The 25,654-nt window shown below is 47.3% G+C and overlaps 1 protein-coding gene across 9 annotated transcripts in view; it reads left to right on the forward strand.

The window, feature by feature from the left end:
* The window catches only part of TLE3 (TLE family member 3, transcriptional corepressor), a 46,182-nt gene that overhangs the window by 8,748 nt on the left and 11,780 nt on the right, over positions 1-25,654 (forward strand). For 2 of the 9 annotated variants that reach the window (XM_054041645.1, XM_054041647.1), the window contains exons 5-8: positions 8,555-8,617; positions 9,218-9,322; positions 20,608-20,812; positions 23,759-23,775. In XM_054041645.1, the coding sequence (XP_053897620.1) occupies positions 8,555-8,617; positions 9,218-9,322; positions 20,608-20,812; positions 23,759-23,775 (390 nt within the window). The remainder of the gene's footprint in view (positions 1-8,554; positions 8,618-9,217; positions 9,323-20,607; positions 20,813-23,758; positions 23,776-25,654) is intronic. The other 7 variants (XM_054041648.1, XM_054041650.1, XM_054041649.1 and 4 more) reach the window with 4 other exon arrangements.

The following is a 25,654-nucleotide window of genomic DNA, read 5'->3' on the forward strand; positions in this document are numbered from 1 at the left end:
TACGTGGGAGCTGGTGGCTGGTTCGAGGAGTGGCAGGGGTATGTCCCCTAAGGAGAGGGGCCTGGAGAGGAAGGAGCCCAGCCTCCGTGCTGTGAAGGACGTAGTGGCTCAAGGCCTGCACTCCTCTTCTCTTGGGAACCGTGTATCAGCGTGGTGCCCCCTCCCTCAAGCTTCTGTCCCCGGAAAGGGGGAGAGTAGAGCTTGGGCCCCAGCCTTTCTGTGCAAGGGCAGCAATGACTTGCGGTGAACCTGGCGTCTGGATTGCACCCCAAAAAACTCACTCCGCGGGTAGCCGCGCCAGTGTCCGGCCTGCCTCCCCCTGCTGCAGGCTCTTGGAGGATGTGATTCGGGGTCAGCTGGATGGAGTTCTGTGTGGTTCCTGTAAATGTGTGCTGGATCCCGGGGTGAGGCTTAAACTCCCCTTTGCGTTGCCCTGATCCTTTTGGTAACTGGGCACCGTGTAAAAGCTTCACCTTAGCCCAGGCTGCAGTGGCTACAGGGTTGCAGAAGATTATCTGACTATGCTTCCCCCACCTCCAGTCGCGTCTCTCTCGCCTGCACCAGCAAAGCAAAGTGCTGTGGAGCATGGCTCAGACTCGCCGCTGGCGCAAGCCGCGGTGGGGCTGGGCCTCTTTACCCCAGCAGTGACTCTGGCCCTGCACACGTAGCGATCACTCATCTGTGGCTGAAACGCAGCTGTCGCTCCGCAATGCTGAGCTGGCGTTCTCAGAAGTGAAGAATAACAGCTCCAGTCAAGACTGCAGAGGAAGGTGGCTTTTTTTTTTTTTTTTTTTTTTTTTTTGGACTGACTTTAACTACCCAAACTAGGAACTGGTCTGAATGGAAAACGCAATGGGCTATGAAACGACCACATGCGGTCAGGTCCTGGATGGATACCTCTGGAAAGCGCACAACCCACGCCACTTTGGCTGCGCTGTCTGAGGTCTCCCAACGAAGATCAGATCAGGCCCTCCAGAGCCTGTCTTAGCTAGTGCGACCACAGCCCAAGGTCATGTGACTGCAGGCAAGTACTACTGTGGGCTGAAAATCAAGACAATCTCTTTCTCTGTGAGTCCTGCTAACTTTGTTGGCACACTGGTTAACCAACCCCCCATATCTTTTTCTAACAAAAGGGCTGTATGGAAGGCCATGAAGCTGCAGTCAGGCGTAGAAGCCGGGGAGAGCTGCCCTGACAAAGTGTCTTAGACTTGCTGTGACTCAAGACTCTTTAGCAGCTGACATGTCTGTCTCTCTTTCCTCCCCCACTCTCCCCCAACCACGCCCACCTGCCCTGCAAAAACCCAGGTCCTTTTTATCCAGCGTTAATTTGTGGAGCCGATCAGATTGGCAGCCCGAAAACTCATCGTAATGACCTGCCTTGGCATGGGTAATATGGTTTTACAGCCTGTTGCGGTCAAGCAAAGGCGTAATTTGCATAATGTTCTGAGGGGATTAGGTTGTTGAGGTTGCCATGGCAATCTAACGGAGATGAATTGAGATTTTTCTTGGCAGGAATTGCCCGGTGGCACTCGGGGGAGGGCTCCGTTGCTTTGGAGGGGAGTTGATGAATGGGTAGTGATACTGGGAAGGTGTAATGCATGAAACCTTACCCTGTTCTAGGCCAGCCAGTGCTCCCCTTTAGACCCCTATTCAACATGAATGGGGACAAACAGCGTTTAATATGCTTGGGAACTGCAAAATTAAAGTGAACAAATATTTAAAGATTATGGAATCTTAGGTTAACAGGAAACCTAGCAGTCGTAAACAGAACATTTCTACAGATACTAGTTTTCTTGTGTTTTTTTTTCCTTTCTAAATTCCACAAGGAAATTGTCCTTTTTTTTTTTAAAAAAAAAAAAAACAGAACCTAAGTTTGGTTCCCAAATCCTTGCTGGAAGTTTAAGCAAAACTTGATTTTTAAAGTACTGGTAATAGCCAAAACAAAACCATCTCTGAAGTAGCTCTGAGTGAAAGCAAGCGTCTCCTTCTTTCTCCTATACAATGCCCTCTTTGAGAATTGGGTGAAACTGTGAAGGGCTCTTTATTTTGCACAGAGATGACCTTGCAGTAACACTACCGGCATATGACCAGAGAGGTATCTCTTCCCGCCTGCAGTGAACAGTTGGGTCCATGTCAAATGAGGACCCTGGGCTATAGGATTTGTTAGGGCCAGGAAAAACAAAACCGGACCTGCCCCCGAGAAGTAATCCCACCGAAAAGAGCAATACATCTAGTGCTCGTTTCAGGAAGAGTACAATATGCTTCATTCGAAGACATAAATATTTAATGGAGTTGTAGTTTATGTATAATTTGATCAATAGGCCAATGCTAAAAGGGTCTTTAAAGAGGCTTACCCATCACATAGCAATTTGTGATCTAAGCGGAAACCTTGCTGCAAGGCCCCACGGTTGTTATCCACAGTACGACCGCCGCCGCAAAGTAAAACATGCGCTCCCTTTCTGATTGAACCCCACGGAGTGCAACACAGGGCAATGGAGAGGCTGCCCAGAAGAGTGTAAAATGTCAGCTCACTGTTAATGTCACTCTTCTGCGTACTGCGCTGAACACAGCATACAGTACACCTCAAAGTTACGAACTGACCAGTCAACCACACCCCTCCTTTGGAACCGGGAGTATGCAATCAGGCCGTAGCGGAGACACAAAAAATGCAAATACAGTACAGTACTGGATTAAACATAAACTACTAATAAAAAGGGAAAGTGGCATTTTTCTTCTGCGTAGTAAAGTTTCAAAGCTGCATTAAGTCAATGTTGAGTTACAAACTTTTGAAAGAACTTTTGTTCAGAGTTACGAACATTTCGCAGTTACGAGCAACCTCCATTCCTGAGGTCTTCGTAACTCTGAGGTTCTAACATATGAACCTTGTCCTGGCATCGCTTTTGTAACAAGAACAAAGATAACCAACAGCTAGGGAAGATGGAGCAGGTTAGTTAGAGGGGAGGGGATGGAGAGCCAAGACTTAACGAGTTCTAGTCGCAGCTCTGTCTTTGGATAGTTTTCTTGCTTTGGACTAATTGCTTACACTTCCGAGACTCCCTTTACCGTCTGTAAACTGGCCATAATCTCCCTCCCCATCAGGATGGTGCAAGGCTCAATGTTTGCAAAGTGCTGGGGAATCTTTGGGTGAAAGGTGCAAAGTTATTTCAGATTAGTCAATTAGTCAACAGGTGCTTACACATTTAAAAGTTCAGTAGATACAGAACCTCTTTGGGGCAGGGACTGTCTGTTGGGTTTGTGCAGTGCCTAGGGCAATTGTAATACAAATAGATAACAATAGAACTGACAATGTTGGAAACTTCAGTGGACAGACTGCTAGACAATGTGTTGTCAAGCCATTGGTAATGTACTTGTATGTACGTGCTTCAGAATGTAGTAACTTCAAGAGGTTTATGATTCAAAACAAAGAGCCAAGGAGCAGTGAAGACCTCTGAAAGAGCTAGTAAAAGCATAGGGTGCAATCCAATCAGTAAGGCTTTTCAGAAATGTCACTGTGGATTTGGAAGTATACAATGGTGATGCCAAAAAAAGGTTGACTTTTTTGAAGGGGGAGGGGAGAACAGTGTTAGTAAAATTATTTGCATGGGGGCGGGGAACAATGGTTTGTAAGAACTTCTCCTTGAGACAATTTCACCAGCAGTCATGGGGTATATAGTGAACTTCCTGGCTCTTTGGAAAGGAAAGAAGGACCTATGTTAAAATGACACGAGTCTCTCTAAACATCTGCCTGCTGTAATAATCTTCTTTGATTTTACTCAGACTCTGGGTGCAGCAACTTAACTAGCAATGGCCTGTCCTAATGATTCCTGCAAACCATTGCCTTCATCTGTAAAATTGTTGCCCAACTACTTTGTGTGTGGGGGTTGTCGTTTTTTTTTCTTCCCCATAAGTAATATTTTGGAAGTTGTTTAACTGAAATATCTCTGTTCAAAGTATGTTAAAAAATGAGGGAGCCCAGAATTCAAATATATTTCCCCCTTTAATATTGTTGTGAAGCTATAAACTCTAATCACCAATCTAGTAGAAGTCTTTGAAGATGCCAACAAGCATGTGGACAAGGGTGATCCAGGGGATCGAGTGTACTTGGATTTTCAGAAAGCCTTTGACAAGGTTTCTAGCCAATGGCTCTTGAGCAAAGTAAGCCTTCATGGGATAAGAGGGAAGGTCCTGTCATGGATCAGTGACTGGTTAAAAGATAGGAAGCAAAGGGTGGGAATAAATGGTCAGTTTTCACAATGGAAAGAGGTAAACACAGGGTCCCTGAAAGATCTGTACTGGGACCTGTGCTGTTCAACATATTCCTTAATGATCTGGTAAAGGGAATAACAGTGAAGTGGCAAAGTTTGCAGATGATACAAAATGATTCAAGATAGTTAAGTCCAAAGCTGATTGTGAAGACTTACAAAGGGATCTCACAAAAGTGGGTGACTGGGCAAGAATATGGCAGATGAAATTCAGTGTTAAGTGCAAAGTAATGCACGTTGGAAAACACAATTCCAGCTATATATATCTATATAGATATATAAATTAAAAAAAATGATGGGGGTCTAAAGTAGCTCTTACCACCCAAGACAAAACTCTTGGTGTCATCCTTGGTAGTTCTCTGCAAACTTCAGCCCAGTGCACAGCAGTGATCAAAAAGGCTAATAAAATGTTAGGAACTATTAGGAAAGGGATAGAAAAGAAGACAGAAAATACCACAATGCCACCCACACCTTGAATACTGTGTCAATTTCTGCTTGCCCAATCATAAAAAGGATATAGTGAAATTGGAAAAGCTTCAGAGAAGGGCAACAGAAATGAGCAAGGGCATGGAATAGCTTCCACAGGAGGAGAGACTAAAAAGACTAGGGCTGATCAGTTGAGAAAAGAGACGATTAAGGCGATATGATAGAGGGTTATAAAATCGTGACTCGTGTGGAGAAAGTGAATAGAGAAGTGTTGTTTACCCCTTCCCACAATACAAGAACCAGGGGTCACCCGATGCAATGAATAGGCAGCAGGTTTAATACAAATAAGAGGAAGTGTTTCTGCACACAAGGCACAACTAACCTGTGGAACTCACTGCCTTGGGACTTACGATGGCACAAAGTATAACTGGGTTAAAAAGAGCTAGATAAGTTTCTGGAGGATAGGTCCATCAGTGGCTGTTAGCCAAAATGGTCAGGGATGTAACCCCATGCTCGGGGTGACTGCCAGGAGCCGGAAGGGTAAAACTGGTGGATCTCTCCAAAATTGCCCTGTTCCATGTACTCCTTTGGAAGCTCCGGTGCTGGGCACTCTTGGAGATCGGATATGGGGCGAGATGGACTATTGGCCTGATCCAATCTAGCAGTTATGTTGTTAAACTGCTATTTTAAGTGCTTAGATACTACATGACTGAGTGCTCTAGAAAAGCGTTTGCTAGATGGAAGGTACAGTGCAGTTTCAGGGGGGATGGTGAGTTTTCTGGAAAACAGATTCCTGTTTGCCTTCATGTTGCTTTCTAACAGGGGAGGTATTTTCTGGCCATCTTGTTGCTAATGTAGCAGCTTGCTGAGAAGAGGGTGGCGGGGAGGGGGAGATGCAGGTTGACCTCATTAATCATTTCTGTTTTATTGATAACAAGCGGCTCTGAATTATCAAAAGGAATTTTTAAATGTTTGATCGTGTTCCAGTGTGCTTTCGACCAGCCTCCATTGTTGAAGCCGTATTTCTTGGATTCTTACTGATGTTCAGAGCGTGTTTAAGTTGGATCAAAAGCTGTTTTAACAGCTGTCTTAGTGGGCAAGGCTGTTGATATTAACCCTTGGAATACAGGGCTGCCCCCCCCCCCCTTCCAGTCTTAAAAAGAGCAGTTGTTTGGAGAACTCTCACGCCCCCTTTGGGTTTGAATGCTAATGTCTTTTGGCATAGTGATGCTATAGTATGTGTGACTGACTGACATCAGTTTGCATTACTGTAAGCTCCCTTGGCCAGCAGGCACTGGGCTCGCTGCAGAGGCGGGCAGCCGGATCAGGGAAAGTGATCTCATGTCCGTCACCCTCCTGTGAATGGAATCCCATTCAGTCAACAGAAAGGATGGCGCCTTCAGCTGTGCCTGGTGTAAAAGTTGGGTGGGTGGACTAGGGAAAGGAGACGACGACTCTTCCTCAGGGCTGTGTTGTGGCTGTGGCAGAGCACTGGCTCTTCCCCGCTGTTTCAGAGCAGGCCACATGCCTGGTGGGTGGGTCTAATGCTGATGTATTTTCAGTGCCTAAATACGTGGGTGATCCTCTGCCTGGGCATTTATAATGTGCTCCTCCTCTTAATACGTGAGTGCTTGACTGGCCCGCCACACATCCCTACGACTGGCATGTTGCTCATGAATACAGATTTCAAAAAGGACGAAGTCCCATTGGTTTCTCACGAAGAGCTGAGGATTCCAAGTGTCTGAGTCGCTATTGAAAATGGAAGTTAGATCTTTTTGAAAATTTTACCTGTAACTTTTTCCCCTGGACTGAAGCTGTCGTGGCAAAACCTACTTTCTTGAAACACCTTTAATGTGACGCTGCAACTATTCTGATATAGGGCTTTGGCGTCTCTTCCGTGCAGCCTTATGATCACACAAGATCCGGTGGTAGTTAAGTAGTCTATCATTTCTCCCTCACACCAGGGCCCAAAGTGTGAGACCCAAAAGCTGTGCTTGGTACAGGCACATAACTTTGGAAAGCTAATGCAACATTTGATTTACTTTCTGTTCCATAACTCCTTCACTTGGCATTGGACTGCCCTATAGCTAGGATTTCTCCTTTCTGGAGAGCTTAAAATCTGTTATCTGTGTCTTAAACTGAGTCTACGGCCTACTTCTCAGCTATTCCAAGACCCAGTGCTTAAGGCTCCTTTACACTGCCAAATGTGGATCACTGCCAAATGTGGATGTACATTACATTCACTCTCACTTTAAGGTCCTCTTTCAATGGTAGAGTGGTGTACAGGGGTTTTAGTGAAGAGTCAGGTCTATAATATTTAAGTTTAAAATATGAACTGCTGACTCATATGAAATCTAGGTTTTCACTTAACCTAAAACATTTTACTCAACAGAGATGTTGCAAAAACCACAATTTGACAGTGGAGAACATTATTATTAAACTTCTGAGTTATGTGGTCAGCTGACAGGTGCAAATGGTTTCGGGTTAAAGTTCTTGAATGTGATGCAAGTGCTGCAGAATTAACTAGAATGACTTTAAAAAACATTGTGGATGAAAGTTGAGATCAGGGTAAAATGTTGGTTGTTCACAGCACTACCTAAGGTTCACCATTGACTAACTACCTGTGCAGGGTTTGTATGTAAAGCTTTTCTTTAATTAAAGAAAGCCTGTAAAACTTGGAAATAAGTAGCGTGAATGCAATGTGATCTCAACAGGCTGTCATATGCAGATCTGAGCTGAGAATGCAGAATTCATTTTACCTTTGAAAGACATGAACTGTCGTAAGCAAATTTCTTCAAAAACTGCAGAAATGTTTAGATAAATCTTCAGAATTATGACAGGTTTCAGAGTAGCAGCCGTGTTAGTCTGTATCCGCAAAAAGAACAGGAGTACTTGTGGCACCTTAGAGACTAACAAATTTATTAAGTTATTTATTATAAGTTTGTTAGTCTCTAAGGTGCCACAAGTACTCCTGTTCTTCAGAATTATGTTAATCTGCATAGCTCAAAGCCACCTCCACTTTGGAATTGTAGATAAGCTATCTGAACGCAACAGTGATCTTTTAAAGTTCCCTTTCAAACAAAGTTATAACCTAAAATGAACAGATGAGTGGAGAATGTCGATTTGAGTTGAGAAATGCCATGGTGATTAGATGCTTTGTTAGATGCCTAGATAAATGGACAAGGATCACAACTCCATGCTGGGATGAGGCTTAATTGCTAAAGTGTGAATAAAACCAAGTTGGTCTTTGTGCTACTTTACAACCTAGCTTATTTAAGTGTCTGTGTGACTGGGTTCCATAAACCTGTGGATGTTGCTGTCGCTTAAGTGATCTGCCAGCATAACCACAATGTCCTTGCAGCAGCTGCAGGGAGATTGATATGAAACTGACACGTTAGGCTAATAAAATTTTTCACATGCTTCCTTGCTAATTTGGATAACATCAGTATTTTAACCATTTAGATTATTTTTTCTTGAGACCATTGTGGTAAAAAATACAGACAGACATGAAACTGGTTCAGTTTATCCCAATCTTGTTTTGCATCTTTTAGCTCTTGTCAAGGAAGGGAATTCAAAATTTGCCAAATCAATAAATCATCATTTATTTCCTCCATGCACCTGGCATGAAAGATTTAGAGAAGGTATATATTTGTGCTCTTGATGCCTCTTTAAAATTTGTTCCTTATGTGACGTGATCTATGGAAGGGGGGAGGAAAGGGGGGAAAATGGTTGGTTTTGGGGATGAAATTTTTTTTATTCTGAAAAGTCTTGCTTTGATTGTTTCTAAATGCTTTAATGTTTCTGACGTCCGCACAAGGTGATTTTTGACTAAACTAAATGAGGTCTTTTCTTTTCCTTTTTTTTAGACCGAGATTGCTAAAAGATTGAATACAATTCTAGCTCAAATCATGCCTTTTCTGTCACAAGAGGTAAGGGAATGGATGTGTATTGTTGTTGTATGATTGTCTTCTGTTCACATAGTGCTGATATTGATGAGAACAATTTGGAAAGTCATCTTGGGCCAAGGAGAGGTTATGCTAGATGTGACCCACTCGTGCTACAAGTCTTTAGACTCGGGTTCAAATTCTTACTCATGGCACAAGTGGAAAAGGTCTTGGACTTGTTTAACAGTTAGTTTTGCAATATGCGCAATCACAATGTGGCAAGACAGTCCGCTTCTGTTTAACAGAGGCCACGGATGCAGACACGGCAGACAATGCATGTGCATTGTCAGAGCAGTAAAAGGAAACTTGCATAGTGTCCAGCTCTGTGTACTGCTCAAAGCTTTTTGGGCCAATGCAACTCCCAGTGGAGCCAGAGAGTCTCTTCTGTTGATTTCAGAGGGAACTGAATCCAATTGGTCCTTAGCGCCTCATTTTCATGAGCAAACTCACCAAGTAAAGTGATGGCAGCTTGCTGATGCCTTTGCCCCTTGACTTGGCTGTCCAGGCTTTCTTTGATCTCTCTTTACATTCTCTGTTTGGAAACATTCCTTATTCTAATGTGCCTTTGAAATTTTGTTCCCTTAGCACCAACAGCAGGTTGCCCAGGCTGTTGAGCGTGCCAAGCAAGTGACAATGACAGAGCTGAATGCTATCATCGGGGTACGTGGACTTCCAAATCTGCCTCTCACCGTGTGTATACCCCTTTTATTCCTATCATTTACCATGACCAGAGACAACCCTGCACTTAGCTGGCTTTGAAGAATGGCAGCTTGCAAATATACTGACAATCAGGAATGTTTCTCTGAACCTTAGTCACTGCCAGAGGGCTGCACATTACAAATTGAAATTCCCAGTTTGATCAAGTAGGTCTTGGAATCAGAAAACGGATTCAGGGCATGGACCATGTGTCTGTAACCCAGTGCAGTGAGGCCCCGATCCTAAACGAGGTCTTTGAGCACTCCTGCAGTGCACGCTCTAAGTGTTGTAACTGACTTTAGAGGTGGGTTTAAACGGTGTGAGGTGCTGCCAATGTGATGAAAACATCTGTTCTTAGTGCTTCACTTTTTACTCTTCTTTCAAAGCCTCATCAGCCATGGGGAAAGGGACTGATTTCTCCTTTTAGCAGCTGGTGATAATGTTGCTGCTACAGATCAAATTACTGAGATCAGTCAAAATGCAAAATTTTTGTAAAAAAATCTATATTTAAGCACAATATGGGAAACTAGCTAAACCTTTCTGAGATTTGGGGCTGTTCTTGATTGTTTTTTATTCTTTTAATTGGTCTGGATGTGTTAGCCCTTCTTCTGGCCACCTGAGATCAGGTATATCTCTGTTGTATTGTTTATGTGAAATGTGCCGTAAATATGATTGACTTGGTGTTCCATGCATTAAGTTACTCATGTAAATGTTCCGGGTGTTTATCACTAAGATCCCAAAAGTTGAACACTGCAATGGTTTTAATTGTTTCTAGCAGTGATAGAATTACCTTTGCCAATTGTTCTGCTTGATCCGGCCTCGAAATAGGCCTTACATTTGATGTACTTCAGGTATTTACTCAAAATCCCAACAGAATGGGCAAGTATCAGGGGGTAGCCGTGTTAGTCTGTATCTACAAAAACAACAAAGAGTCTGGTGGCACCTTAAAGACTAACAGATTTATTTGGGCATAAGCTTTCGTGAGTAAAAACCTCACTTCTTCGGATGCATAGAGTGAAAGCTTTCACTCTATGCATCCGAAGAAGTGAGGTTTTTACTCACGAAAGCTTATGCCCAAATAAATCTGTTAGTCTTTAAGGTGCCACCAGACTCTTTGTTGTTTTTTAACAGAATGGGCAGTAGTTGAGTACTACTATTCCATTCCCATCTGTAGACAGAGCCCTTGTGTCTATTGGAGCTAGATGCACACAACCATGGAGTCAGTTAGAAGTCTGATTTTCAAAGAATAAACTCTAATACTTTTTTAAAAGTAATTATTCATGGTGCCCTCTTAAGCTAAAAGAAACTTCCCCGAACTACTTTGTCATCTCCGTTCTGTCAGCACTCAGTTCTGTCCATTGTTCTTAATGGAGCAGAGGCAAACCTGGCTTCTCTTCCCTGGTAATAGCCTCATCGTTGTTGTCTTGTGAACTGTCAATGTGGGACTCTCAATAATTGGTGTGTCCCCCAGGAAAACAGTGGCTCTCAAAACAGAGTCTGGATTGATGGTTTTAACTATGTATTTGGCCCCCAAAATCTCTAAGGTAGATCAAAGCTTTGGCTCGGACTCCTTGACGTTACCCCTTGTGGGGGCCAAGTTTGAATTACATGTGCAGGGACACATGGAAACGCTTTGACAGACTCAAGAATGTGTCTTGGTTGTTTGGCATGGGTGTCTCGCTCTCAAGTGTGTTTAATGTTTTGCAGTGGCGTTTGTGCCTTGGCCGCCGATGGCACAGGGCAATGCAGGCAATTTGCCATGTCGTTCACAAACTTAGCTCCTCTGAAATTAGGGTTTTAAGATGACTTTTAAAGAGATGAGCCTGCTGTGTCCTCTGTCTTGCTGCTGCCTTCCCGTTCTTGGCATTTCTGGTGCCAGCGCACTGGAGTCGTGCTCTCTTGCTCTGCTCTCTGGCCGGTGCGCAGGGTGATCTTGGGGCTCAGTAGTGCAAGTGTGAAAATGGAGATGGTTGCTTTGATTAGCTTCTTTTAAGTAGTGTTTAGGAGGCTACACGGCAGGTCAAGGCAGCTTGAGGCAGATATTGGAATTCAATTAAGGTAAATGAGAGGGGCCTGTGACCCCCATTTCCTAGGTAATTGCTTCCTCGGATCAGAGTGAATGCAACTGTCGTCCCATCGTTAAGCAGGCAGCCATTTAATCGTTTTGCCTGACACATTTTCACAAGGCAGGAATTATGGGCAGTCGCGCAGTGCGTTAGCTTGGGGGCCGTGCTTGACTGCACACTTGCAAAGGATAAAAGCTAATCCAGTGAAGCGTTTTTATCTTGTCAAGGAAGGAACCCAAAAGTGGCTGCTGTCAGAAAGACAGCAAGAGATCACCATAAGCTTTGATCGTGCGAGAGGAGAGAGGGTTCGGCATTAATGCAGTGCGTGGCCTGCCCCCGATGGCTTAGTGGATACGCACTGTGATGTGGCAGATCTGCTTGGTAGTGACCTCTGGCTAACGAGGCGTTGCAGAGGGGGGAGGGGATCACCCCAATCTCGGAGGGGCCGACTGGCTCATGTAATTCCCGCTGCATTTTCATGCCCATTAGCAGCGAGCCGCAGAGCAATACTGCCGCTTTGGAAGGAACGAGCCTGCCTCTCCAGGGGTGCTGACTGTGACACTTGGAGGACTCGGGTGATTCTGGAGGGCAACGGGCAGTCCAAGCGTAAAAGGCTGTTGGAAAAGGGCACCCTGGCCTTTCTAACGGGGGGCCGTGCCCAGTGGGGGGAAGCCAGCCCTTCCCTTGATCGAGCCCTGCTCTAGAGTCCCTGGGACAAGGGTCTCGAACTGCTCAGCGTGGAAAGGAGCCAGCTAGTGTGTCATTCGCCGCCTCAGAGCTCCTTCAGAAACACGAAGCGGAGAGTTGGTGTCTTTGTCTCTCCATTTTGTGCATACCCCCAGCTTATTGCTGTAGGGCTGTTTGTGTGGGGCAGGGTTGCTTGTGCTGACTTTTGGGGCGGGGGTGCGTGTACATAAAACCCCATACCTAGAAAGTAACATGGCCTGTGCCAACAGATTGAGGGAAGGGGGGGGAGGGGATACCAAATTTGATGCCTACTAAACTTGACAGATGCTTTAAAGAAATTTATTTATGGAGAAACAAGTTTGCTATAGTATGCAAGTAGGACTTTATTTATAAACATCAGGAACTTGTCTTTATAAGCTAGTGAAGGAATCAGCATTTTAGTTCAGCTGCTGTAAACAAAATTGACAAGTATGAAGATGCGGCAGATCATTAAAACCTCTTCTCTTGCCGCCCCCTCCCCACCCCCCTTTCTGAGGTCAAGAACTGTTAATTTTATGCATCTAGGTCATTGTCTTACAGTTCTCCTGCTCCAGGCTTCTGTGAAATCGAGCCCTCGATTTGGTTCTAGCTCTGGAAATGATTAGACTACTTTACTAAATGTAACGCAAGTGGTGAACTTAAGTGGTGAACCATTAAATCGGTTAACAAAGGCATGAAGCATGATGTACATAATCCAATTAAAAACAGTCTACATACAAGATACTCCTTGCCAGACTCCCTTGTAAATTGTAACCTCCTCATAGCTTAACCATATTTGTTAAGACCCCAGAAGGAAAACATCTTTGTGTCTGTGCATCTCCAGCAAACTTCTTTTTGTTTGGGATTAGGATTTAAATGAGATGTATGAGCTCCAACAGCCATGCTAAATTCCAAACTTCTGTTTTTGGAAGTTTTCGGCCTAGGTGCTAATAGTCGCCAGGAATAAAATCATCAGCCTGTCCCTAGGGTGAAAGGCCCAGTACACAAGAGAGGCCCGCCCCTTGTTTTACCTTCCTAATTACTCTGTGCTGGTGTTTACCATTGGGTGTGGAAGACCTCTCTCTCTGTTTCCAATGCCCACCTTACTGCAGTGATGGTCATTCCAGCCATTCTTTTCTAACCTCCCTGTCTGGGGTACAGGCCGTGTGATGCACAAGCTGCACCGGGGCACACTTCACAGTGTAGTGAAAGCCACAGTCACACTAGCTGGGTGTCACCATTTCAACCACAGCCCTGCTAATGCACACTAGCACTGCTGTACTGTCGCTGAAGGCAAAGGTGTGATGTCTCCTGCTAGTGCCCTACACTCGCACCTAAGGTGCTAATGTCAAAGCTTGGGTAGGACCACTGAATGGCTAACCTCAGCACGCACACTCGGACACTGCTGCTGTGTTGGAAATAGACTTCAGCATGGCTTCTCTCACCAGGCTCACGCCAGCCATGTGGGCAGGGAGTAACTTTCAAGAACATTTTTTAAAAATTGTCGCTTTTTTCCAAAAGCAGAGAAGCTTTGGGGACAATTTCAAATAAAACAGGAGAAAAACCCCACATCTTATTCTCTTGTCTACTACATTTATCAGCAAGTATTTAAAAAAAGAGAAGAAAACCCCTTGCTAGTATAACAGAGAAACATAAAACACATTCAGATGGAGAGCTCATTAGAAATGTTTTCCCCTCTTTTGTCAGTAGTCAGCTGTGTTGTGCATAATCTCTCTGCAAGGAAGTTGAGTCTTATAAATACTACAAGAAAATTTCATCTCATGAAGTGCCTAGATACTACAGAGATGGGTGCTATCCGAAACCCTAAGTCAGATAGAAGTACAAATAATCCCAACTAGAGGCACTGACCGGCACCGACTCCATGGGTACTCCAACCTTGGAGCACCCATGGGGGAAAAAAATTAGCAGGTGCTTAGCACCCACCAGCAGTCAAGCTCCCCCTCTCCCCAGCGCCTCCCCCTCCCCGTCACACCAGTAGCCCTGCTGATCAACTTCTCCCCACCCCTTCCAGCGCCTCCTGCCCACTGCAGGCAAGCTGTTCTGTGGCACGCAGGAGGCAGAGCAGGGATGGGCATGCTCTGGGGAGGGGGGGGTGGCCTTGGGGGAAGGGGTAGAGTGTTAGAGTGTGGGGGAGGCCTGGGGGGTGAGTGTGTGTGTGGGGGGGGGAAGGGGGGGGTTGAACACCCCCTGGGTAGAGAGGAAGTTGGCACCTATGGATTCACTTAAGTCATTCTTTATAGGTGAGTGCTTCACGATAAACCCCCAGCCCACAATACTCACCCAAAATGGGCCATGTTGGCCTGGCTCAAGAGGAGGTGGGTTTGTGGAGAATGGAGGGCATGTGACGGTTTGGGTTTAAAGAGCTTCATTGATTGGGGTAGCCAATTATGGTTCATCTTTGTCAGTCAGTCCCTCGTCAGTCAAAACGACGGCGTTAAATATGCTGAGGGGGCCAGCATAACAGCCTGCAGGTATTGGAAGGGAGTCCGGATTTCTGCAAGCAAAGCAATGATTCAAGAGGGTGTAGCTAAGAATAATAGGATGATGCTAAGAACGGCTAGTCAGTGGGATAATCTGCTGAAGGAAGTGGTGGGGGGTGCCATCGCTCAGCACATCTCCAACTCCACTGGACCAAACCCTAGTGAATGCCCAGCCCGGAGCCATGCTGCAGAGGCAGGAGGCTGCGCTCGGTGACCAAACACCTCCCTCCCGTTTCCACAGGCGGTGATTCCAAAGGTGCCTGGTCTTTGGTTCCCAGTGCGATGAGTTAGTTTTGGCTAACATCATGGGCAGTGTGACCAGTCGCAACCACCGCATAAACTGCTGCCTGCTTTTATCTCCTGGGAGGCAGAGTGGGAAGTTTCTTTCCTGTTTGCACAGCATTGTCCTCGCCACCGCCGTCCTCTTGTTGACAATTCTGCAGTGCCAGCAACAGACGGGGCCAAGGACTATAAATTGCAGATGTGTAGCTTCGGGTCTCCTGCAGCCTGGCTTCAAGCCTATCCCCTTTAAAGCCGATGCCACTGAAGTCAGTGGGTGTAGGATCAAGCCATCTGTAATCCCCACACCCTTTCCCCTCCCCTTCCACTACCAAAGCACGTAGGGAGGTGCGAACTTTGAGAGTGAAACTACTTTTGAAGGACTAGGTTGGCCTCTTGCATGGCTGAGAAGTTAAGTTTCCGGTATAGGCCGTGTTTCAAACCTACACTTCACTCTGAAGCAATAAACAGTGCTAGCTTTCAAATCGCAGCCCTGGTCGGGAAGTTGCATCCCCGGTGGGGATTTCCCCTTTTGTGAAACGTGCCCTGCTGAGAGTGTTAGAAACCGAAAGCTTTCTGTGGAGAAACCCATCAGGTGCACCAGGGCACCCGCACAGTCATGCTTCCCCTGGCCCCCATCCTGTCCCTTTGCTCTGCATCGCCTCTGGGCTTCCCCATTTCCACTGAGCCCTGGGCCTCTCGCAGCTGTTGAAAGATGCATCTGTCCCTCGATCCTAGCCTCCGCTCCATGCTAATTCCGCACGGTGGCCTAGACGAGCTAAGCTGCACATGTTGGCAGGTCACTAGTTTTGGAAACTCCTTAGGATGGATCATCTTTATGGGAAATGACCATGGTGAAAGGGGCGGGAACGGCACTTCCTCCAGGGCGGGGGGGAGAGGGTTAGTCAGCCCAAAGGGTCATGTGCTGAGCTCCCTCACCACTTGCTGGCCTCTGGGGGAGCTGACCTTGGTCAACATGTGGTGGGATCAGGGCCTAACAATTCAACTCTCTGCATTTCTGGGGGAGGCGGCGCAGATGCAAACAAGACTGGGTTCGAGGAGCTTTCCCGCAGTCCCGCCCCAAGTGTCTTCACGCCTTTGTGCTCAGCAGAACCTCTGTCCTAGTGCTTGTGAAAGAGCAGGGGACTCCAGGCCAGACGGCAGGGTGAGGTCATGCCTCGCAGAGCTGGGCTAGGACGGGGTGAGGGGCATGTTGCACCCTGTAGAAGGCTGTAACAGGGATCTGCAGCTCTGGGTTCCCTGCAGGCAGTGTCTGGGGACAGGCTAACCCAGCATGTAACTCTGCCATCAGTGAATTCTGGAGACCCAAAAGGAGAGTACTTGCAACAAGCTCAGATCCTTAAGGTAGCAAAGGGCCCTGACGGCAGCCACTATCCCTCCACATACTTTCGCTGTTGACACAACATGGTCTAATGGCTCCTTTCAGGGAGTTACTGCCTTAGAGTAAATAACTTATGTGCTTAAAATGGCCCAAATAAATACAGGAGAGGGAAGCAGGCAATTCAGACTAGAGCCAAACCCCTGTGTGAATGGACAATGCGGTGCAAGGATAAAACAACCCCATCATTCACGGGCCCCCAGCAGAGCTGAGCTCAGAACTGCACAACTAGGAGTGCCCCAGCTGTTGGCATAAGCCAAATTCCTCGCGTTTCCTTACGTTATGTAGTACATGGACCAACATAAACTCAAAGCAAGCCACTGACTTCAGAGGAGTTTCTGCAGTTCTTTGCCTAGCAGCAGAGCAGAAATTGGCCCCGCAACTTCATTTCCAGCACTGGCCTGTGGGTCCTTGGCCATGCAATGGAGTGGTCCCCGCAGCCATCCCTGGGGGAAATGGGTGCCTATCAGATGCCTTAGGCTTTTCATTCAACCGCACCTGGGATCTGCTTCTGAGAGAGGCCCAAGTCTGTGGCTGTTCTCCATACTGAAACTGGGACCTCCTGCAAGGGTAGGAGATGGACACCCTCTCTCTGCCCCTGTCTTCAGGGATACATGAATATTCAGGTCCTCCTTTCGTTGAGTACCTTGTGTCCAGATCAGGCCTGACGGTCTCTGCCTCACCGAAATTCTTGTGTGCTCTGAGCCATTCTGGGAAGCGTGGCTGGAACAGGCCCCAGCAGAAAGCCGGATCGATTAGACCTTGCAGTGGGTTCTGCCTCAGTTGGGTGCAGGATGTCAAAGCAGGGAATTGTGGCTTTTCTGCTGCAGCAGGGAGGGTCAAAGGGAGGTGTTGAGCTGAGGAAGTGGTCGCTTCAAAGGGATTTGGATAAACATCAAAAGGCTTGAATGCTTCTCCACAATCACCCAGGCCTTTCCCCAGTGCTGGTATTCACCTGCCCCACAGGGAGAGTTTCTAGACACGGCGTGTTGCTGATGCACGGCCGTGCTCTCCAGCACCCAGCAGCAGGCCGAGGCTGAGGGTCCAAGCTCAGGCAGCGCGTGCCCTTGTGACAGGCACTTGCAAAAGTCCGCTTGGGGCGCGTTAAAATAAAACAGAGGGAAAATCCTCAGCCAAGCACTCCCTGGGGTTCCACCTCCTCTCCCTTGAAGCCACCTGGTATTTTAAACAGAAATTTAGGCAGTGGGAAAACTTCTTCCCCCGGCCACGTTGTTGTTTAGCTCCTTTTTGGCTGGAAGAAGCTAACTGTTCCCACCCCTGGAATGGCACCTGCCTGGACAGGTGGGCTAGTGACTTTCCAAACACAGAACAAGAAAGAGCAGAGAAACATGCGTCCGCTGTAGCCTCTGAATTGTGTCTGGCTGCCCCTCACCGTGACATGCAGTATGGTCAGTAACCCTGTCGGCGAATCATGTGTCACTCTTGCTAGTAGCCCAGGCTGGTGTGTGGGCGTCTTCCTGTAAGCAGTAAAGCTCTCCGGCTGGTGACAGCACCCTGACCTGGGCTGTGGTTTGGCCAGTCTTATTTCCTCCTGCTGGGTCATGCCTGAGAGCTGTTGGTGCAGCGCTGTGTGCACTTCCCCTGTCTCTGTTGCCTGCTGATGCACGATGGGACCGCTGCCCAGAGCGCCCCCACCAGCGGCCTGAGGGGTGTGGCCACGAGACGTGGTTGTGCTGTGAGGACGCGGCTCGGGAGTGTAACGAACTCATTACTAGCCCATCGCTGTAGCGTGCACAGGCCCTTTGTTCCCCCCACCCCAAACCTGCGGGTAAAATCTCACCCCATTTCCACCCTCCCCCATCTGCAACAGGACCGGGGTAGATGGACCCTCTCCCCCAGCTGAGCACAATTACCGTGTATTGACGGGAGCGATAAGAGGCCTGAGCAAAGGAGGAGCGCGTAGGCACAGGGCCGGGGCGGCACACCCAGGGCCGAGTTGTGGCTTGGGCGTAGTTTGCCCTGCCTGCCCTTAGTTACAGGGGAAGTGAACGTTGCCAGGCCTACCCCGGTGCAGATCGCTTCCCCCTTTGCGCTGGTTCTGTCCGCGACCGATGCCCCCGTGGGAGGGGAAATAACGGTGCCAGGGAGCTCTGTGCCCCCGGTGCTGCGACTCGCCATGGGAACACAGTGGGTTCCCCTCGCTCCCCTGGCAGGAAAGCGCCAGGGTCCTGATTTGGCACTGTGGCTGGAGAAGCCGGATTGCACACCTCCGCTCTCTCTTGGAGTGACTCTCCGAGCAGCCTGTATCGGCCAAGCTGTGGCCGCCTGCCCCCATCCAAGCGCTGGTCCCTCTGGTGGCAGCGCCTCCAGCACCCTGCTGCTCAGGGAGCGGGGGAAGTAATGCTTCCTGGATGACCAGCCCCACTTCCTGCTGCGCCCTGGCCAGGCCTGCCCCTGCTTGTCCGCTGAGCTCCCAGTCACGCCTGCAGGCGCTTCGTGTTCCTTAAAGCCAAGTGAGCTTGGAACGCCTTTCGTCCTGCATGCGAATGGCTCCTCTGCCTCCCGTCCGCAGGCTGGGCTGCGGCTCTGGCGGGGAGAGGGCGGCGGGGTTAGACTGGCAGCAGCTGCGGTGCTCCCCCTGTGCTGCTCTGGGGGGAGAGGAGATGCTGCCAAGGCCAAGTGGCTCCCTGCTGGGGCGGGTGTCAGGCAGGGCTTGGGGATGCAGCTCGCGCTGTCTGATCCGCCTGCCTTGTGAGCTGACCTTGCTCAGGGTGTGGCGTTGGCAAGTTCAGGCCACCTGGCTGCAGAGCCTGCGTCAGGGCTGGCAAAGGGGCGTCTGAACTCTGCGACTTGGTGGTGTTGCAATGGCAGGTGGGGGCCCTGAGTTGGAGGGGTGGGAGGTGTCTGTCTACAGGGAGCCAAGGAAAACAAACTGCAGACCGCTGGCAGCAATGTCCTCTCCAAACCGGGGCAGTTACCTGGAGCGTCACAGCGGGCAAGCCGGATTCAGCACTAAGGCAAACCCTGAAGGGCCGCTGCCTGGCTCCCCGCCCCCATCCACCCACCTGGCTGCTTTTTCCTTTCTCTGCTGCACTCTCCTTATCGGGTGGTAACTGATGCCTTGTCAGCAGAGCGGCTTGACAAGCTGCAGAGATGCAGCCTGCCAGGAGTTACCCCCGGGGGTGTGACCCTTCCAGTAAGAAGTAGCATGTTCTCCTTTCTGTTGCTAAACAGAGTTAGCAAAAAACAGATCCGTAACCCACCCCCAAGCCAGCTTCCCCATGTGCTGCCGTGGTGGAGACAGCACTTAGCCAGGGCTGAATTGGCCTGTTTGTTTCAGGGAATGGGTAGAGTTGCAATGAATCTGGACACTAGAAATGTCGCTGTTTTGGGGGGGGGTGTTTAGGGGAACGGTGGCTCTTCCTTGCTATATGCAAAGCTCATAACAGTGGCTCTGTTCCATGGGGAAGTCTGGGCGCTTGAACTAGCTCAGCGATACTCAGACCTCAGGGTTTGAGGAACCAAATTAGTGATCAACATTACCCAAAAGAGCCACCGTCGTGGGAATTCATTGTTTCATTTACTATAGAACTATCTAGTCCTATTTAAACAACATGATATACGTATCAATAATTAAAACAAAAGCATCCTGATGGGTTAATATTTAAATCACACGGTGTTTTATAGCAGATGGCACAAAAGAGCCGCAGGAGACACATTAAAGAGCCACGTGCGGGTCGTGCCCCTCAGTCTGAGTATCGCTGTACTGGCTAGAATACTCTAGGACAAGTGCAAAAAGACTTTCTAACCTGTTTTTTCTTTTTACTGCCAAATGCCTTAAAATGACTCCCCAGCCAACAAGCAGGAACTGCCTTCAGAGGCAGCGGGAAAGGATAGCTGGATGCTTTTCCTTTCTTCCCCGATCGCGTCAGTTTTAACATCTGGCAAAAACAAGCCTCAGAGTTGATGTGCTGGGTGTATTTCTCTCCCTCCCCTCCCGGTTCTGCTTACGTCTCGGAAATGCCTCTCAGTAACGTGGATTGCCGGGAATGAAATGGAGCCCCCAAGTGACGGTGTCTTTCAAACACCTGCGCTATTTCTCCCTGGCTCAGAGGGCTGCAGTTATAAGCTCTGCCCTGTGTCTGTGCCTCCCTCCCGTTAGTCTGACTCTTCCTAACATGGATTCTCCTTGCAGACAGAGGAATATGGTGTTTAAGCCAGTTTAATATCTTCCCCCCCCCCATAATATTCTGAGTGCATGAAGCAGGCTCCGCCCCTTCCAGTGCCGCCTCCCAATGTCACATGACCATTTAATATCTGCATGACCTGCTGTTTCCCATCAATTGCTTACCGCTGATTTTATTGCAGCAGCAGCAGCTCCAGGCCCAGCACCTCTCCCATGCTGCTCACGGCCCCCCGGTACAGCTGCCTCCTCACCCTTCAGGCCTTCAGCCGCCAGGAATCCCTCCCGTCACGGGGAGTAGCTCAGGACTGCTGGCTCTCGGGGCCCTCGGGAGCCAAGCCCACTTGGCCGTTAAAGATGAGAAAAACCATCACGACCTGGATCACCGAGGTGAGAACAAAAGGCCTTAAAGATACATATTCTCGTCTCCCTCTCTCTTCATCTTTGCCCCTCGGGGCTCTTCAGAAACGCTCCTATGCCTCTGCCGGGCGACACTACGGCAAAAGCACTGAGGGGCTTCTGTGACTCCTTTGACAACCAGGGACCGAACCCTGGGGCACCCTCTGCTCCTGCAGGAGGTGCCGAAGCAGCAGCGGCCAGAGCCTCCTAGCGCGGAGACTGCTCATCTCACCGCACTCTCCAGAGATCTCCATAGCTTCCCACCCTAGGGGACTTGCTTGGCTTCTGAGGTGCAGCCGGTTGGTCTTTGCACTGATGGGATCCCCCTGCGTAGGGGAAGCAATGGACCATCTCTTCTGTTCCACCTGTGCCTTGTAGTGGCGGTTCTGACCTGGCTATCTAGGCAAACTAGGGGGTAGAGGCTGAGGGTTTGTTCATTAACCCTCTGATGTGCTTGTGTGGAGCAAAGCTGCTTCCAGGTGGTCCCTGGTCCTTTTCCCCCAGGGTTGGGTCCTGGCTATAACGGATCTGGACAGAAAAAATAGAACAGAGCGAGGCTGCACTTAAAAATGTGTTGGAGGAGAACGTGCACTGGGATGCACTAATTTGTTTTCCTGACCGCTGAACGTTTCCGATGCAGAACTGGATTGGCAGCACGTGCAGACTAAGGGTGAATTGCAGAGAGCGTGTCTGCTCCCCAGAGTTCAGCAGCAGGCACTAGGCTCTCCCGGTGAGTGGGTTGGGTGGAGAAGTTGAACGCCAATTAAAAATAGACTAGCACCCACCATGCATCGTGCTGCATATGTCAGAGCGACCATTTGCCCCATGGGGAGTTTGCTGCATCCCATATGTGTGGTTTAAAAAAAAAAAAAAAAAAAAAAAAAAACAACACCGCAAAGATGGTTTTGTTATTTTTGTCTCCCAAAGGATAATGGGAAAAGAAACTCTAGCCCTGCAGTTATATTAAAAAGGTACTTACCTGGCGAACTCAGAGTTAGTATAGCTTCATGGTAGCTATATACTTTGTAGCGGAGTAACAACAGGTTGGAAAAGTCAGTCTTTGATTTGTATACTGACTGCCTTTATGCTGGAAAATAGAAGTGAGGGTAAATTTTATAGGGTGACTAATACCCCTTGGGGATAAGCCAAGCCAGCCCCAGAAATTTTTAGCTGGGACATCAGGGCTACCCCATTTGTTACATAAAGGGCCCTGAGCTTGGTCCTCTGCCCAGAGCTGGAGACTCTGTTCCTGAGGTCTCGTCCCAAAGGTGCTAAGCCGGGGGGGGGGGGGGCTAATTAGTTTTGCCCAGGTCCAGACTCCAGAGAACAGTCAAAAAACAACAAAACAATAAGAAGTAAATAAAAAGATTTGGGGATCTGTTCAAAAGCGTCTGGCGATCCGGGTTTGGCCCACGCTCTGCCTATTGACTACCCCTGCGCTAAGCCAATGTCAAGTGGACTCTGTGGGGACTAGTGTTTTCAGGGAGTCTGGATATTTCCAGTGTGAGCCCCCAAGTCAGCCTGGCTGGCTGGTGTAGAACATTCTCTGCAGTTCACCTGCTAACGACAATGACAGCACATACTAGCCAAATCCTGAGTTCATGTTTGGAGCAATTTATTGGAGTTATTTCCAATTTAAAAAAAAAAGTGTTAATTTTTTTTGGGCCCTGAGCCGTTTTCTTTGCCCATGTGTAATAGGGAGCATGGTTTGGTGACCAGCTTTTGTAGCAGATTGACCTTATGCTGCCTGATTTGCCCCTGCTGATAGTCTGATTTGTGTCCGTAAGTTTATATGCAGGCCTATTATTGGAGGCTTAGTGGATGCCTTTCCTAAAATCAGAGCCTCTCACTCCATTTGTGGGATCTAGTCCTAATTGTGTTCTCTATTTGAGGATCCGAAACAGCTACACTGTATGCACTCAGATGCTTTGCAGGTGTCCTCCTGACGAGATCCTTACAGGGTCATTGAGGTGGCAGTGAGAAAACATTCCAACAAGGTTTATATCTGGATCTGGACACAGCAAGAGTTATTGCTTAAAAATGGCTGCCAGGGCTTAATGAGTCATATGAAACCGCACAGTCTCTCTCTAATTGCAAGAAATCTGCTTGGAAACTTGCACTCGTCTGGAAATAAACAATGCTCCCTGCCAAAGTCATTTTTTTTAATCACTAGAGATAATAAGAGAATCTTTGTAGAACAAAAAATGGTGGCATCAAGTCAAGTACAAACCAGTACAGTGCTGGAGGAGTTCCACGCGTCTCTGCTCTCTATTAATATGTCACGGTCTCAGGTCTCTTCCCCCTAGATGTATCAACTTTTAGAATAGTTATCTTGTGCTTCTACTAACCTAGGAGGTTTCATTGTCGTGGGTATTTTTTCCCTGTGAAAGCTTCAGGAAAAAATTCTTGAAAGTTATTATCAAATTACATTCATTTTTTCTACATGAGTTTAAATTGTCAGGCGATCTAGGGGGAGAAAGGGACTATTTATGTATAAATTAATGACTAAACCTCTGACCACATCCCTTTAAAGTGGCAACACTTATCTTTGTAATTCTACAAAGAGGATGAGTCTGGATGTTCAGTATCTTCTCCTCCTGGATTTATGACTTACCGTGTGTAAATAGTTTAGTTCCTGCCATTTCTCTTTGTATTTCAATGCATTTCCCTTTAGACACTGTTTATTTTGCCATATAATTCACTTAGACAAAAAAAAAGGGGGGGGGGGATATTGGGGGGGTGTGATTGGGCAAGAGAAACTAATTTAAAATGAAAAGAGCCAGAAATGGTTTGATTGAATTAAGCCAGAAGTCTCAACGTGATGAGGAACTGCGAGGTTTATTTTCTGTTAAGACTTATTTGAACTTGTTTTATTTTTCTGTCTTCTCCTTATCTTGGCTGGGACCTTACCTCTGACACGGGCCTCATTCCTAACAGAGCGAGACTCAAATGCAGTAAGTTCTGTTATGTTCTTTTTCTTTTTTTTTCTTTTTCTTTTTTTATCTTGGTTTCTGATCGCTGTGCTTTTTTAATTTATCTATTGTTTTTAAAAGCAGACTTCCGGGTTTAGACTCTCGAGTGATCTCTGTTGGACACCCCCCCCCCCCCAATCATATGGGTGGTGCTAACTAAAATAGAATTTTTTGTTTGACTCTGACTATGTTCCGCTTCGATTCTGCTGAAGTAAACATTCAGCAAATGCACATTGTCTGGCCAGTACGCTTTCTGTATGCCAGTTATGAGATTTGGTTTAAATCTTTTTGATTGCCGCACAGCTTTAAGATTCTGTTTCAATTGAATAAGCTTTGTGAATGAGTGCAGTCAAGTCTGTAGGCATAAAACTCCTTCAGCGATTAGGAAAGCTATTTTATTCCTGATCACTGTTCTATTATCTTGGGTCATCTAATCTGTTGGGATGGCTTTGGCTATTACATTGTGTTAAGTAGGACTTGGAAGGTCAAGCAGTTAACTAACCATCTAAATAGTAATGGTTGTGGGCAATTGTTGCCTCTAGCAGCTTTTTGTTTAATTCTTGTTTTGACTTGGTTGCATCTTAGAAGACACTCTGGTGTTTGGCAAGAAAAAGGGAAGATGATTCCAGAGAGAGAGTTTCTGCCCATGCAAAACCAACAAACCTGCTGCCTCACTTATTTTTTTGGTTAAAGAACAGTCCACCCCCATCCTCAGTCCTCTTTAATTCTATCCCCTCCTTTCTCTCTCCCACCCCCCGCCCTTGCTTTGGGCCTTATCCCAAGGTACACAATGCTTTCTGTTTAAAAGAAAAGCTGGCAGGACAAAAAACAGTTGAGTCTTCACTTTGCACTGATTTCCTGTCATCCGTGCATAGCCGACTTTCACAGTGCAGAGACCACAAATGGGCCTTTTGAGAGTCAAATGCAGATGGAAATAAAAGTGCCGTTTAAGGGGGGCTGAAGGGAGGGATTGCCCATCATTAAGTTGCTTGTTAAGGTTGTAGGGAGCGGTCAGGGAGGGTTTTGTACGAAAGATAAAAATGTTTGGGCTCCTTTTTCTTTGGAATTGGGAAAATGTTCCCGTTGGGGATTTAATATGAACTATAAGCAAAACTAGCTTCATTCATATTTCCTAGCCTGAGCAATAAAAAATATTTAGTTTCTTGGCAGTGCGCCAAGAAACAGCTGAATGGATCGATGCCTCTAAATGCTTGACATGATTCTCTGGTAGCTGCGAGCTTTTTCAGCATGACTGCCTGAGAAGAAAGGCCCTGGTGTTATCCAAAGCTGCTTATTGGGTACTGAGGAGAAACATGAACTGCTTTAGTTCTCCTTTTCAGACACCAAAGAAAAGGAAGCAGAGGAGCTTAAAAACATTTCTATGTAGCATGGGGTGGCAGGCACTCCTCTAAGAAATGAAATGATGGTAATTTCTGCTGCAGCTTGTAGAAACTAATTGAATTGCGGCTCTATGAGAACATCCCCAGTTGGCACTGCTGTAGTTAAGGCTAAGTAGCCGTTTTTTTCCAGGCTAAATTCTGCTCTCCGAAGGCGGCTTCGCTCTGCCATTTTTGCTCTGAGCTAACACTTGGCCTGCAAGAGGCCTTGTTGGAATCGCAGACGTATTGAGTGATGTTTTCTGAGATCGGATGCTGTTGCTTAGAGGAAAAACAAAACAAAAAGCCCACCAACCTGACCACGTGAACATATTGACATCATGTCAATGTTTGTTTTAAAAATCTTTTCTGCATAGCTTGTGGCTTGGCAGAGGTCGGTTCCCAACGTGGTCCAGTTGCAATTGATGTAAAACAGTTCCAGTGCAGCGTGTTGACTTTTTTTGCAGTTTGCCTTCTAATAAACC

The sequence above is a fragment of the Malaclemys terrapin genome, chromosome 10, assembly GCF_027887155.1.
Source record: "Malaclemys terrapin pileata isolate rMalTer1 chromosome 10, rMalTer1.hap1, whole genome shotgun sequence".
NCBI classification, from domain to species: Eukaryota; Metazoa; Chordata; order Testudines; family Emydidae; genus Malaclemys; species Malaclemys terrapin.